The following is a 15876-nucleotide window of genomic DNA, read 5'->3' as shown; positions in this document are numbered from 1 at the left end:
TTAGCATTTGTTTCAGAGCTGTTCGTGTGTTTGTTCTCACCTTGTCTCTAGCCCACTGGATAGTGTGTTCTATAACTGCAGGGAAGGACTTCAGAGTACAGTAGGGGACATCGTGGTCAACTGGGTCTCTCTGGAAAACAAAATTGAGCAATGTAAATATACTAATGGTCATCTTTAGATAAGAAACATGGAATATATACTGCAATTTGATGTAACATTTTCAGTGCTCAAAATACTACCTGCATATGCACGTTAGTGCAGGTAAAAATGGAGCTGTGCAGGAATTTCTGGTGTCTACCTGCACCTAACCTGCACTGGTCCATGTACTGGGTTTTATACATAAATGTCCTATGATGTACATTTTGTGTAGGTGTAAGACTTAGTGAATTGTTTTTAGCTGCATTGACTGTTACCACCTATAACGTATAAAAGAATCAAATAGCAATGGTTTCTGAACAATTTGAGTATATTCCAAACTTCCTAAATCCAGAGTGGTGCAGGTAAAATTTGTCTGGTGCAGGTAATTTTCAATGTTACTTGCACTGGTGCAGATATTCAGAAAAAAGTATTTCGAGCCCTGATTTATTACATTTACTTCTGAGTCAGAATCAACTAAACAAGTCTGTAACAAGTTTCACAGCAGTCAGGTACTTGATCAAGTTAGGTTCTAATAACGGAAGGTTTTAGAACACAATCATGCATGCTTTTAAAACTTTGTGACACAATAATAAACTGTGATTTCTGAAGAAGGTTGTTACGTCATGACTCCTTTCCTGATGTTTTGATACTTAAGAACAGAAATGAGATCTTACAATCATAAAGCAATTTGACTTGTTCATGACTACATATTTTTCCCAAGGACAATATCTTAAGTGTTGATTTTCTTGGTCTTACCTGGCTACCGTAGGACTCTGTCAGGTGAGGTACGATGGTCTGTACGTGTCCCTTTGGTCCCATGGTGCCGGACTCAAGCAGAGCTCTCTGGTTACTCACACATCGGCTGGAGAAATAAAGACAGTGATGATGACAGCGTGATATACGAGACATTAAAAATATTATAGACATGTACATGCCCTGCACAATTCAGGAATCTTACATTGTGTAGTATGAAAGCCAAGATATTATCTATTAGACTAAGTAAGCTTATTGATAAGTTATATGACAAGAATGCAGATATAAACCTATATTAAACCCTTGTATCATAACCATGTAACTGCAACAAGTACAAATCATATATACAGCATCAATTACTACTGTACAAGAATATTTTGAATGTGCTGGTAGGTACCTAATTTCCATAGATACCAAAAGTATTCTGTAACCGTCTTACTCTATATTAAGGCAATAATTTTTTTATTATCATAACTGCTCTCTGTTTGAATCTTGACAATTACGTGTACTCTTTCAAATTTGATTCTCGGTCCCTTTTGTCTTCTCATCTTTCAGCTGTTTCACAAACTCTAGGATGGGATGAAACTAAAAGGGCCCTACATATATAGTACCTGTCCATGTATCTTCTTGCCTCTACGTTGTCCAGAGCGTTCACACACAGGTCCTGGCTCTCAAAGAATGTGTCGTTGTACACTTTCTCCTCCGTGTCAGGACAAACTATAGGCAGATGGTACATAAAACAAAATCTATCTGTAAGTCTTTTATTATAGATCAATGACCTTAAACAAATCTTATTTGATCTGGGGCACCAGGGAGAGGGGCAACTGTGTCAGTGTGAATGTGATTCAGCACCAGTCACAGTGGTTACAGTCTTAGTGCAAATGTTATTAAGCACCAGGGACAGGGTGTAAGTGTTTGTGTGAATGTTATTCAGCACCTGGGACAGGATGTAAGTGTGTGTGAGAATGTCCATCAGCACCAGGGACAGGGACAATAGCATCAGTCATCAGTGTGAATGTCATTCGGCACCAGGGACAGGATGTAAGTGCCAGTGTGAATGTCATTCAGCACCAGGGACAGGGATGGCAGTGCCCGTGTGAATGTCATTCAGTACCAGGAACAGGGATAATAGTGACAGTGTGAATGTCATTCAGGACAGGGATGGCAGTGTTAGTGTGAATGTCATTCAGCACCAGGAACTAGGGTAACAGTGCCAGTGTGAATGTCATTCAGGACAGGGATGGCAGTGTTAGTGTGAATGTCATTCAGCACCAGGAACTAGGGTAACAGTGCCAGTGTGAATGTCATTCAGGACAGGGATGGCAGTGTTAGTGTGAATGTCATTCAGCACCAGGAACTAGGGTAACAGTGCCAGTGTGAATGTCATTCAGGACAGGGATGGCAGTGTTAGTGTGAATGTCATTCAGCACCAAGGACAGGGATAACAGTGTTAGTGTGAACATCAATCAGCTCAAAGGACAGGGGCAGCAGTGTCAGCGTGAGCATCATTCAGCACCAGGAACAGAGATCGCAGAGTCAGTGTGGATATCGTTCATCACCAAGGTCAACATTATCTGTTTGAATGTCAGTTTAAGGACATGGGCAATACCATCAATATAACTTAGCATCTAGAATAAAGAGGAACTTACTTTGGGACAGCAACCTTGAAATGAAATCAAAGCTTTTGATTTTGTTGCTACCAAAAATTCAGTTTCCTAACACACACACATACAAGTAGATTATTCACAGGTGAACCATCAAACCAATTGCCAAATATCAACTCTGAAGTAAAAATAACTACAGACCTTTTACGACTGGCGGATTCATAATTTGGGTGGCCATTTCTCCTTACCTTTATGTTGATGTGGATCAATGTGTAGATCTGTGGATAGGAAAACAGGAAGAGTGTTTTAAGTTAAGGATGCTTCTGCTTGTATGTGACATAAAATTGTGCACATTGAATATATTAGAAAACAAGTAAAACTGATAATAGTAACATAACTGACACATATACTGGTGCTACAATGCAGGACTACTTCTACTACTAAGTGCTCATATAGCAATGGTTATAATTAAGTCTTTACATGTAAGCGAAAAAAATACCACAATGACTGTAGAGACCAAATCTGACCTGGGTTAATCTCTAAAGCAGAGGCTGCAGCTGTGGTGCTCTTGGGTTGCTGTATTAGGTAATAACAAATTAAGAATTTTCAAAAGAAAAACAAAAATTTTTGCATGGATGGCAAACAAAGTATATCAACACATCAAACTTGAATGGATAACTTGACATGTTCTTAATCTTATTCACTATGTTAATTCACACTTCGCATATTTGCTTTGCAAAGAACAATCACTGCAAGGTGACATCCATGAAAGGTGACATACAATATGAATGTTACTGTAAATTTACAGGTAATACATGTACAACAAAAGTACCATAAACGCTTACTAATTGTTAACAAAATGGTCTTATCAGACGTACCCATCCCTCAGTACAAGAAAGCTTTTCCTTAGACCTACTTTATATTTTTTTGTACCTTATATACCAGGTCCTTGGTTTTTTTATTTTTTAAAATGTTTCACTGAAAGCAACCACTTACCCGTATATGATGTGGTCTGAAGAGAAACTGTCTGTTCAGGTTGGACTTTTCAATCAAGTCATTGTCAGTTATGGTGATCTGCAAATAGTAACAAACATAATGTACATATCAAAGATTCATGTATCTAACACAGTGACTGTAAAAAAAGGTCATTTGAAAAACACTAGACACAAATTAGAGCTGTATTTGAGGAAAGCCACACCACAAGCACATTAAAGAACCCACCACACAAGGTCTTTCTTGTGTGAGCGGTTCATACCCTTACACTACAGTTCAATGGCCACAACTGGGACAATTACTGAGGTATTGAGGTCAATAGGCACTGTGTACAGGCTGCCATTACAGACCCTTGCACTTTAGCCTTGTTAATTGTAAGCTCCTTGCAATTTAGCCCCTGGCTCCAAAGAGAGAGTAGTCGGCCTATCCAATAACAACAACAAAACTTTATATGGATTTGTCTATTTGATGACTAAGGGTAAGTGAATGTGAACTTTACCATCCCATTTTCTGCTGAAGCTATCCCCATCAGAGCATAGTTCTTTAACATCTCACAGCCTATTGCACCACAGCCAACCTGTAAAACAACAAGAGCAAAATAACGGATATTTTTTAGTTTTACTGATTTCAATTTTTCTCACACGAGAAAATGTACCGCATGGAACAAAAAGAGAAAGGCTAACGCTACATGTAGTTCACCTCTATCCGTTGGGTAACCTATATGCATTGCTTTTTGAAACAGGGTATTTGGGGATATCACGCCGAAGGGCGTTTCAAATTGCAATATTTTAAGGATATTGCAGTTTAAAACTACCAACTGTCGACTTGATGTGCTTAAAATAGTTAAATACCCTGTTTTTAAAAGGCAACGGATATAGGTTACCCAACGGATAAAGGTGAACTGATATTACCAATACAGGTATGTACATTTATGCAAATCAAACATTAATCTTATGTTGATGAAGGTTAGACATCCAGGTAACACGATATGCCAAATATCAATTTCCAGTTAGGATATAAAACCTGTGCTCCAATAAGATCTCTTCACTGTCACTGACAATGTTACCTGAAATGTCTGTTTCCAAAATCTTATACTGTTGTTTGAGTGATTGCTATTTGGCATATTGTTGAAACTGTTTCCACTAATATCATTTCATTCATGTTTCAGTAAAAACACTTTAAACTTATGTGTGCATGAATGTCTATGCATGAAAAAATATATTGCATTTAATTGATTTGTCTTACCATAAACAACTTTAAACTAGCTAGCTTCTTCAGTAGTTCCTCTCCTATACACATCCTCAGGGCATCGTTACGGTCACCCCTGAAACATATGGAAGAAGCGTCAGTTAACAATTTCCCATTCTTCTAATTATGATAATGCATATTAGAACCACATAATAGCTCCATTGAGGTTTCAACTTCTACGGTTTCTTCTGTTTTGTCAGCACCAGGAACAGGGGTAACAGTGGTTGTGTGAATGTCATTCAGCACCAAGGACAGGGGTAACATTGGTTGTGTGAATATCATTCAGAACCAGGGACAGGGATAGCAGTGTCAGTTTGAATGTCATTCAGCACCAGGCACAGGGATGGCAGTGTTAGTTTGGATGCCATTCAGTCCCAGGAACAGGGGTGGCAGTGTTAGTTTGGATGTCATTCAGTACCAAAAACAGGGATGGTGGTGTTAGTTTGAATGTCATTCAGTACCAGGGACAAGGATGGCAGTGTTAGTTTGGATGTCATTCAGTACCAGAAACAGGGGTGGCAGTGTCAGTGTGAATGTCATTCAGTACCAGAAACAGGGGTGGCAGTGTCAGTGTGAATGTCATTCAGTACCAAAAACAGGGATGGTGGTGTTAGTTTGAATGTCATTCAGCACCAGAGACAGGGATGGTGGTGTTAGTTTGAATGTCATTCAGCACCAGGGACAGGGATGGCAGTGTTAGTTTGGATGTCATTCAGCACCAGAGACAGGGATGGTGGTGTTAGTTTGAATGTCATTCAGTACCAGGGACAAGGATGGCAGTGTTAGTTTGGATGTCATTCAGTACCAGAAACAGGGGTGGCAGTGTCAGTGTGAATGTCATTCAGTACCAGAAACAGGGGTGGCAGTGTTAGTGTGAATGTCATTCAGCACTAGGGGCAGGAATGGCAGTGCTAGTGTGAATGTCATTCAGTACCAGAAACAGGGGTGGCAGTGTTAGTGTGAATGTCATTCAGCACCAGGGACAGGGGAAGCATTGGTTGTGTGAATGTCATTCAGCACCAGGGACAGGGGAAGCATTGGTTGTGTGAATGTCATTCAGCACCAGGGACAGGGGAAGCATTGGTTGCGAAAATGTAATTCAGTACCAGAGACATGGGTAACATTGGTAGTGCATATGTTATTCAGCACCAGGGACAGGGGAAGCATTGGTTGTGTGAATGTCATTCAGCACCAGGGACAGGAACAGGGAAACATTATCAGTGTAAATGAGAACATAGGATCAAAAGGAACTTACTTTGGCTGTAGACTTCCTAACTTTGACTCCAAGTCTTGACAGACCTCTACTGAATCCATGTAGAGCTGCAGGAATGTAGAAGCAATAGGATTACGTAAAAACAATGAAGAATACTTTTTTACTGCAATTGACTACAAGAAATAATTGACAATGAAAGGGTCGCCATTATTGCATTAACAACAAGTGTAGTCAAAACTGCCCCAATAGACCAATGAAATCTGGTCTATATGGACAGGTGGCCACTATAGACAGAATTCTTATGCTTGCGTCAATGAGGAAAATTTGCACAGGTGGTTACATCATGTACAGGTTTAACTGCATATCAATGGTGAGATGGTTCTCAGCACCAAGGACAGGGGCAACAGTATCAGTGTTAATGCAATTCAGCACCAAGGACAGAGACAATGGAGTCAGTGTAGAAGTCGTCAATGGTAGAGATTTGATTGTATATCTATGGCCAGGTGGTCCCTATCTAGAGGTAGTCCCTTGTACAGGTTTGACTGTACATCAATGGCCAGGTTGCCAATATTTAGAGATGGTCCCTTGTACAGGTTTGACTGTACATCAATGGATAGGTGGTCTTTATGTAGAGGTGTAAAAGTGGTACAGGTTTGAATGTATTTGTCATTTTCATTCTACTATAGCGCACATGAAGAAATGGTGTTTACCCATTGTTTGAGAGGTGTGAATTTCCCTGTCAGAGCCTTGAGGACCTCCTGTGCTAGGATCCCACCCATGGCAGCTGTCAGCGGGGCAAAACAGCCTTGTGCTGTGTAGGACAGCCATTTTAGCAGCCTGCTGTCCACATCCTCCACCTGGGGAAATATTACAATGAAAATCATTAAAAAAAAAATAATGCAGTCCTTGCAGTTCCAAAAAAGCCAATAGGGGCCCTTACATCACTTACTGCCTACCACTGAACAGTCTTGACCACATTATGTTCAGAACATGAGGTATCAAAACCAGATGATTCACTGTTACTGTAGTACCATAGAAATCTGCTAGGAGGTCCAATATCGAACTTGACCTTCATTTGTTCTGATCTATCAAATGTCTTAAGGATACATACATAGCTTTCCATGAACATGAACACACACACACACACACACACACACACACACACACACACACACACACACACACACACATCATAAAAAAATGAACCATTTGAAGTGTCTTACCAAATCAACATTTACTACACGGATGAAATTGGTTTCTCCTCTACATATCATGTAGATATATATCAACATTTCACTTACCTTTTCATGCATCTTACTGTTGAGTGATTGGGCAAACTCCAGCAGTTTGGCAGCATCGTCTGAGTTTCTAAGGAAAGAGAAGAATTGTAAAGACAAAGGCAAAGCACACAGGATTGACTCTCCCCCATATCCACCCTACCTTTTCAGCCTTAGAAAAATGAGCTTGCCTGGTGTATTGCGGGCTAATTAGCACCCAGATTGCAAATCTCAAACAAACAGCGGACGGAATTTTACCTTAGAGGGGGGGTGGGGGTGGGGCAAAATTTACACCAAAGATAGTATACCATTTCTGCAATAGAGGCTATATGATATAAATATATTACTATATATTAAGATAATGCCCAACTGCAGCCTTGTTTTGGTGCTTGACCTCTAATGACCCCGGGAAATCCAATATGATCGCCGTAACTGGAAAGAGGCTAAACTTGTTGTAATGATGTCCAATCTCAAAACACATATTTTTTGCCTATCAGAAGCATGTTTGAGGCCATAATTCCTTCTTCAGTGAAGTCTGTGGAATAAGAAGGAAAGTAGGTCTTACCCAGGTTTAGGAAGTCTGCTGTGTTCCTTCTGAAACATGTGCAGTGCCCACATCCCAAGGTGTACGGTTGAGGGTGCCTGACATACACATAAGAAAAAAAATTATTGATCAATAAAAAATGAGTAAATGACTGCGATGCAAAGAATATAATAATGATTCAGTATTATCCGGTACATTGAAAATTATATCATACCCTGGCCGTATTTATGTTTGATATCCATGTTCCAACCGGTCTGTATTAGTACTGCTCGGAGCCCCATATTTTGATTCAAACAACTGGACCTCACTTGTGTGCGCCACTATCGACAATTCAATCAGCCATTAAACTGTTGGCTTGGTTCTTTTGTTTGAATTAATGAATAAAGGTGTTGACACGATGTGCATTGATGTCACATCTTTTTCTCTTTTTTTTTTGCGATAAACATGACTTTGCTCGGGTTGTCATGATATACGACGTGTAAGTAAAATAAGTAAATATGGCAAATACAACACAGGGTATTCCATATCGCCCTCGGTTCCAACCCTCCTGTGGCTCGGATCGCCCTTCAAGCTTCGGTTGGCGGGCAATCCTACCCTTGGGCGATACGGAATACCTCGCGTTGTATTCTATATGCACATGCTGGAATAATTTTGGATGGAAACAGACATAATGATATTAAGTTGTCAAATAACAATTATAACTAACCTGCATCTTGGCAAAGTCCACTATCAGGAGGTTTGGACTGGTCAGCTGTTTCTCGAGGGAATCCTGGTTGAATGGTAGAAAATATGATCACAAAAGTGTATATGCCTGATAACATACAGTGTCATGTAATTCCAACAAGTTACATACATGTACATGTAACGTTAGTTCACCTTTATCCACGGAGTAACCTTTATTTAAAAGTGGAATATTTAGGGATATCAAGTCGGCGGACGGTGGTTTTAAACTGCAGTATTTAAGAAAAATTGCAATTTGAAACCGTTGTCCGTCGGCTTGATATCCCTAAATATCCTATTTCTAAATACAACGGATATAGGGCACCTGCGGATAAAGGTGAACTAGCGTTATATCTATCATCACAATGATCACAATGTACACAATTTTTTAAAATCTTAACTGGGAGTGCTGTATACTATACATCTGACTCTCAAACCCACTTTGTTTTCATACATTGTACATGAATGTAACCTGGCAGATAAATATATCTTATTGGGCATAACATATGGCAACACATTCAAGGAAATAGCATTAATTTTTTGCATGCACTGTTTAAAGTATATAAAGCTCAATATAAACAATCACCATCTAGTCTTAACACTCTGCATGTTGCTAAAGCTCTGGCAGATGTCAAGGGACATACTTACAAAGTTGACAGTGGTTGGTACTTTGACCTGCCGTGCGATCCCGCCGTGTTTGTAAGGTTGGTACTTCTCATCAGTAGTGTCACAGATAGAGAAGGCATAGGAGGATATCACTGCAGAAAAACAAGAAGAAGCCAACAAATTAGTCATCATCACTTGTGTATATTTGTTTGCTTGTATCATTTGTATTGCATAGCCGGTAGGGGTGGGTAGTGGTACAAAACCAGCTTTTTCCTTGTTGAACCGATTTTGAACTGATTAGAAAATGAACAGATAATACATGTACCATCAGGCGTTCACATGTTTTGGGGCTTACAGGTCCAAGAAAATAACAAGAGCACAGTTCCATTTTTACCAAGTTTCTAATCAAACTTGGTCTAAAACAGAGGAAGATCAGTGTGGTTTAGTATAGATTATAAGGATTTTAAAACACCAGTGGGTGTCAGATACTCCACCAAACAGTCAATCCTTTGGGTATCGCCCATTCACAAGTTTTGAAAGATACTAGGTCCAGGTTCAGGTCAATTTTTTTCCGAATGGCACGAGCCTAAGGAATCCTGTCTAAAGCTACCACCTGTCCACATAGACCAGATTTCATTAGTCCCAACTTGGTCTTCTTGGGCAGGTTTGCATACTCCTGCATTTTACACTTACCACTAATTTTGTGACTGGTTCCGTTGAGAGCGTCCATCCCTGTGACCTCTTTGAAGGTCACCACATCGCCCGTCTCAAACCCGTGCATCCGGTTCTCCAGACAGGTCACCACACCGGGGCTGGCCTGGAAGCAAAATAGGTAAAAAGGTAAAGGTATGTACAGACACATGTCTGTTGTATAGACAAATAGCCTTTTTGAGGGCCACATATGGGTAATAGTGAGTTGCTATCCAAGTGTCTAGGGAATGATATCAGGAAGGTGGTGCCCAACCATCTCTGTCCACCCCCTTTCAACTCCCTATGGCCAGCCAAGGCCACGTGCAGTTTTTTACATCGAGGTGGAGTGAGGGAAGGAAAGGGCTATTCCCAAGAACACAACGCCTCAATGCCAGGAATACCCTTGACCTGACCTGTTAACCTAGCCACTTGGCAAAATTATGCCAAAATGACGTAGAAGTACATGATGTACATGTATGTAGGGGTACAGACACTAGTGCTGGGGGTATGGACACTACAGGGGCTACAGTGGGAAGTTATGGATGTACATGGTGTTATTATAGGAAATGCCTTCATATGGTTTAAATGGTGTTTTTGTATGTTGCAACAGACCTCTTTAAACCACTCAGTGATAGGACTCACTCAGATTTGTAGCGATTATGGGGCATTTTCCACAATACTTTGCTGTAAACCAAAAATGGGGGAATGAATACTGGGTACTGACCCTACAGAGGGATGAGGATGATAAGACATTTATAGGACTCAGACTGTAGCAATTACATGTATTTTCTCACAGTGTATTGTTATTTATACATTGTCACCTAAGATTTTTAATAGCCTAACAATTATTGTCATATGTACATGTACATTACCTTGGTAACTTTGGCCACGAAAACTTCCTTCGGTTCCTCTCCAGTGGCATCGCGCACCTCAAACTCATCCCCAAAGTCACAGAAGCAGCAGCAGAAAACCCCATACACATCCCCGGTCACAAACTGAGGAAAGAAAAGAAATGGGAGCCTGTGATTTCCCCATACACAACCTTATACAAAATGGCAAAAAACACATCAGATACATTTTAACAATTAAGGGTTAATGACCTGTCCTGAAGTGTATATGGTTCCATAATACATGGTCATTCCTTTCACCACCAAATGAACAACCAAGATCGTTTATATAATAAGGTAGTTATAGGAACTAACCATGAATTATGGCACTGTATACACTGAGGGAAGGCAGGTCATCAACCTTATTTATTTATTTATTCACATATATTTTGCGAGTATGAGGCGGAAAGCACAAATTGCTTATATTAAGCCTTCTACTCAAGAAACATGCGCATAAAACAAGAATAGTAAACGACATTACATACATAAGTACAAAATGGATAACAGAAAAATAAATATTAAACAAGACAAGTTGGTGCTGAATCAATTAGGAGAACCTGCCTGTACAATGGATATAGGTAATGACAAGATCAAAAATGTTACAGTTCTGTTGATGTGAGAGAGATGTTGATCCTGATAACAGTAAAGTACATAAAGTAGTGTCGTTGAGGTGCTTTAGGTCTACTATAATATTTGAGACAGCCGATAACAAAGAACTTCTTTGGCTAGTATAGAGTGTGCAGTGTAGTAGATAATGTTCGGTTGTTTCACAATGATAGCCGCATTTACATGTAGGATAATCAATACAATGGTGTTGAAATAGATGGTAGTTTAACTGACTGAAGTTTAGACGGAGCCTTGTAAGATGAACTGCGGAACGACCTTGGCCATAAGAGAAATGGGAGTATTTTGTCGGCTTGTTGAATAGTGAGTCCAGCTCTTTTTTGAAAGTGTTGATCGAAAGGACGGCTTTAGCATTCGTAGGCAGTTCATTCCACAAGTGAACAGTTGAAGGTAGGAAGGATCTTTTGTACTTTTCAGTTTTACAGGCAATGGAAGTAAGGTTTTGGTTTGCGCGAAGGTTGTAAGGGACCGTATCACAGATACGTGGAGGGATAATATTATGTAAGTACAGTGGTGCGAGACCATTCATAATTTTCCAAAACTGAATCAACTGGTGCTTTTTCCTTCTGTCCGCTAGTGTGTCCCATGCAACCTCGGCTAACAAGCTCTCATGTTTAGTGCCTCTCATGGCTCCGGTACAAACTCGTGCCGCGGCCATCTGGACAGACTCAAGAAGATCACAATCTTTGCCGAGAAGGCCACACCAAACAATGTCAGCATATTCAAGTAATGGACGAATCATAGTGACATACAGAGTTTCTAATGTTCCCCGAGGAACAAAATATGATATCCTCTTAAGATTGATTCGCTTCATTGCCTTGGTAATCAATGTAGACACGTGATATGACCAGGACAAGTCACGTTTCAAGTTTAAGCCCAAATGCTTGTGAGAGTCAACTTCCTTAAGCACAACTCCTTTAAACACTAATGGTGGGTGATAGACTTTGACCCTTTTCATGGAGAATGTCATCAGTTCAGTTTTAAGGGGATTAAAAGTTACCAGCCACTGGTCCGACCATTCACCCACCATTCTAAGATCATGGTTCAATCTATTTGCTGAGACGAGCGGATCCAAAACTACTTCCACAAGAGACGTGTCATCAGCAAAAAGATTGGCATCAGTTTGCAAGTTGTCCACTAAATCGTTAATAAAAACTAGGAAAAGGAGTGGGCCCAAAAGCGACCCCTGTGGGACACCTGCGTCAATCGGTAGCCAGTCGGAACATGCCCCATTAATGACAACTCTCTGCTTCCGATTTGTGAGATAAGATTGTATCCATTGAAGAAGTGAACCAGATATCCCTAGTTGGCTTAATTTGAAAAGGAGACCATCGTGCCATACCTTATCAAAAGCTTTTGATATGTCCAAGAAAACGGTGCGTACTTCAAAACCTTGGTCTACTGCTTTGTGCAGCTTATGAACAAGGTGTGTCAATGAATTAACTGTTGAGTCTCCGGGGGTAAATCCAGAATTTCGATCGGTTAGCAGGTTGTTGCCATGTAAGTACGCAGATAATGGGGCATAAACTATCCGTTCAAACACTTTGGACACACAGCACAGGAGTGAAATAGGCCTATAGTTTTCTTTGGCCTGCTTATCACCTTTTTTATACACAGGGACAACATTTGAAAATTTCCAAATTGACGGAAAACAGCCGTATTCTAATGAAACATTAAACAAATGCGACAGTGGTTGTGCTATTGAAGGTGCTATACACTTCAGAAGCCTATTACTTAGTCCATCAGGCCCTGTGGCCTTGTTTATATTGAGGTTTGACAGTACACTGTAGACATTTGCGGGGCAACAATTAATTGAATTGAGAGCTAGTTCTGTTCTGGGTACAAAGTTTGGGAAAGAGGCGCCATCGGTATTCAGGTACGTTTGAGATGCAAAGTAGTTGTTAAGAATATCGGCCTTGGCCTTGTCGTCTGTCATAACATTTCCATTCTCAAGTAAAGAGGGCAGAACCCGGTCCGCCTTGCCAAGAAAGATTTCCTTGGAAACTGACCACCATTTCTTGGGGTTAGAAGTTGGATTGGCAAGGTCGAGACAGAGGCTATGCCGATGATTTCTCTTCGCTTTTCTAATTAAATCTATACAATTATTTCTAACTCGTTTAAATGCACAAAATAAACTAGAGTTATTTGTTTTTTTGTACCGTCCGTAGAGCCGCCTCTTTCTCCTGAGTAAGCGCCTGATCTCACATGTCATCCAGGGCTTATCTCTAGGGCGGATAGTGACTACTTTACTTGGAATAACCGTCTTTATGACATCTGTGAGAGTCGACATAAAAGCCTCATTTCATTAACCTTATTAGCATATAGACATTTTCATTTACTGTAAATGCATTTAATTATAAGTTCGCGGGGATTTAATTTCGCAGTAGCTGGAAAAAGGACTATTCGCGGCAGATTTAGGTTCACAGTAGCACCATGCACTGTAGTCTCTTACTGCCATAGAAAAATGTTCGTGGTGGTTTTAAGTTTGCGGTGAATTGCAACGTGAAATCTGCGAGCATAAAACAACCGTAAACATTTCTGCATTTACAGTACCTAGCCGCATTACAACGTGAGGCAGTCATAGAAGTCAATTTCAGGGTCAAAGAAGATGTGAAAAAAACAAAAATGAAGAGTCTATTGTTTGCTATAACATACGGTGTGTGTTCAGTCATTTGTTAAACATTCCTGACCATTTCATAATAATGGCAACTTAGTTTTCAGGCCAAAATTTCTTTTTATTTGCACGCTCGCTTCAGTTTTGGGATCCTAGAGCATGCCATTACTGATTTCAAATCAATATGGCCTCATTAAAAAAACATACAAAAGTTTGCTTCCCAGTTTTGCCCATCTTGTGCTGCTGTACCATAACATTGTGCACAAACATGTACATTAATTACATGTTGTGTTCGATAGTAACCTCAGAGTTGCAAACTACATTTCAGGGACATCCATGAGTGGCAGCTAGGAATCGCACTGAGCATTCAAACATAAAATACTTCAATGTCCCTTTGAAAGCAGCATATCACTGTTGCTGCATAAGAAATAGATTCACTTGCTGGCAGCTTCACTAACGTCACCCCTTACATTCCGAACATGCCTCCTGTCAACAAGACCGGCAATGAGGGAATATTTCTTGTGAAAAGGTGAAAAACCAATTAAGAGGGGTGCAGGTTCTACCTAATAGCTGTTGTGTTGGTCTATCAAATGTTATGTAGGCATGGCAACAGTAGGGACCAATCAAATCAAAGCATCTACAACTAGAGTTCGGGGACCTCATACCTCCATGAAATATTCATTGCTTTTTTGTGGATGGTATGTATGTTTATAGTCGGTTGTATTTGAGAGTAATGGTTATATAATATAAATGTTATGGGAAAGTAGTGGTGTATTTATTTAATGACACAGAGGATGTCAATCTGATTAGTAATTATCAAAATGTGACACTTAATTGTGTAATGTGCGTTTAAGAGGTCGACGGCATATGGTAGCGTGGTGTTCCTTAAGCTTGATGTTTGGCATTTAAAATGTCTAAGGTTGTCAGCATTATTGAGGTTCGACTATGTGCCTCAGAGCGGTGTGGAGGGAGGAAGTTGGGAAACTCAGAAAGAAGAAGGGATGTGGCCAACTTTAGTCAGATGGTGATTTGATTTTCCACCAATATGTCATAACATCAGCTGTTCACACGGTACAAAAACGAGATGCACACTTTCCTCTGACAGCCCTACACCAACTGTAAGATGAATACTTGGCGCCAACCCCGTCTGCTAACAGCTGTCACCTCACCATCTGCTTGGAGCTAAGCCCATTAACAAACACATAAAGCACGATGCCTGTACCAATATATCTCAAATATAGGGGTGATTTCTGATATTATTACATCGATTATAACGACAGATACGGCTCCCAAAATCTCATTGATTCGAGCTTTCATCACACCCCACCAACACAACAAGTATGAAACCAATCCATCCAGCCGTTCTTGAGTAATCATCTACACAGACAGAGACACATAACAGAAAATATAACCTCCATTCCATGACATTTCATGGAGGTAAATATGACATCATAGGAAAGTTTAATCCAAACCAGAAAGGCAGCAATTCTTTTAGAAAACCCAGGATGTTTTCCTACCTGGGCCAGTAATATGCCAGGTTTTGCTATGATCTAAAACCTGAAATTACCAGAAAGAATACAGCTTTTGCTGAAATTACAATTATGGCAATATAATTTCATCAGCTAGTACTTTTTAAAATTAGTGGGTCACGTATTTGCTGTCACAGTCAAAACCAGTTCTAAGCTCAGATTGGTTCATGACAGAAGAATAAAGTTTATTGAGAAAAAAGTAAAAAAAAAAAAAAAAAACATCTATAGCAAAAGCAATATATTTGCCCCTTGGGAAACTTAAAAAGCGATCTGCAACTTGGAAAGAAACCCCTATAAAGACTTGATAAACCACATCTTCACAGTCATGATGTAGTAAATATGATATTGTATTCAACCTCTGCATATATGCACCCTGCTAGTCAAGCAATTATATTACTTTAATTTACAGCTTTAGAAATTCTGTAACAACAGATTG

At 40.0% G+C, this 15876-nt stretch overlaps 1 protein-coding gene across 1 annotated transcript in view; it reads right to left on the bottom strand.

Annotated features, from left to right (window-relative positions):
* LOC118410221 (ubiquitin-like modifier-activating enzyme 6) overlaps positions 1–15876 on the bottom strand; it is a 34245-nt gene that overhangs the window by 8268 nt on the left and 10101 nt on the right. The window contains exons 8-23 of the mRNA XM_035811783.1: positions 10659–10781; positions 9790–9913; positions 9139–9248; positions 8477–8539; positions 7792–7868; positions 7251–7317; positions 6660–6806; positions 5992–6056; positions 4734–4812; positions 3988–4065; positions 3492–3569; positions 3023–3071; positions 2744–2773; positions 1503–1608; positions 895–1000; positions 41–130 (exon numbers count right to left, since the gene is read on the bottom strand). Coding sequence (XP_035667676.1) covers positions 41–130; positions 895–1000; positions 1503–1608; positions 2744–2773; positions 3023–3071; positions 3492–3569; positions 3988–4065; positions 4734–4812; positions 5992–6056; positions 6660–6806; positions 7251–7317; positions 7792–7868; positions 8477–8539; positions 9139–9248; positions 9790–9913; positions 10659–10781 — 1392 coding nt within the window. The remainder of the gene's footprint in view (positions 1–40; positions 131–894; positions 1001–1502; positions 1609–2743; positions 2774–3022; positions 3072–3491; positions 3570–3987; positions 4066–4733; positions 4813–5991; positions 6057–6659; positions 6807–7250; positions 7318–7791; positions 7869–8476; positions 8540–9138; positions 9249–9789; positions 9914–10658; positions 10782–15876) is intronic.

Source organism: Branchiostoma floridae, chromosome 2 (genome assembly GCF_000003815.2).
Source record: "Branchiostoma floridae strain S238N-H82 chromosome 2, Bfl_VNyyK, whole genome shotgun sequence".
In the NCBI taxonomy this organism is placed as follows: Eukaryota; Metazoa; Chordata; class Leptocardii; order Amphioxiformes; family Branchiostomatidae; genus Branchiostoma; species Branchiostoma floridae.
Note: the sequence above shows the minus strand (reverse complement) of the source record. Positions and strands in the feature narration are given on the sequence as shown.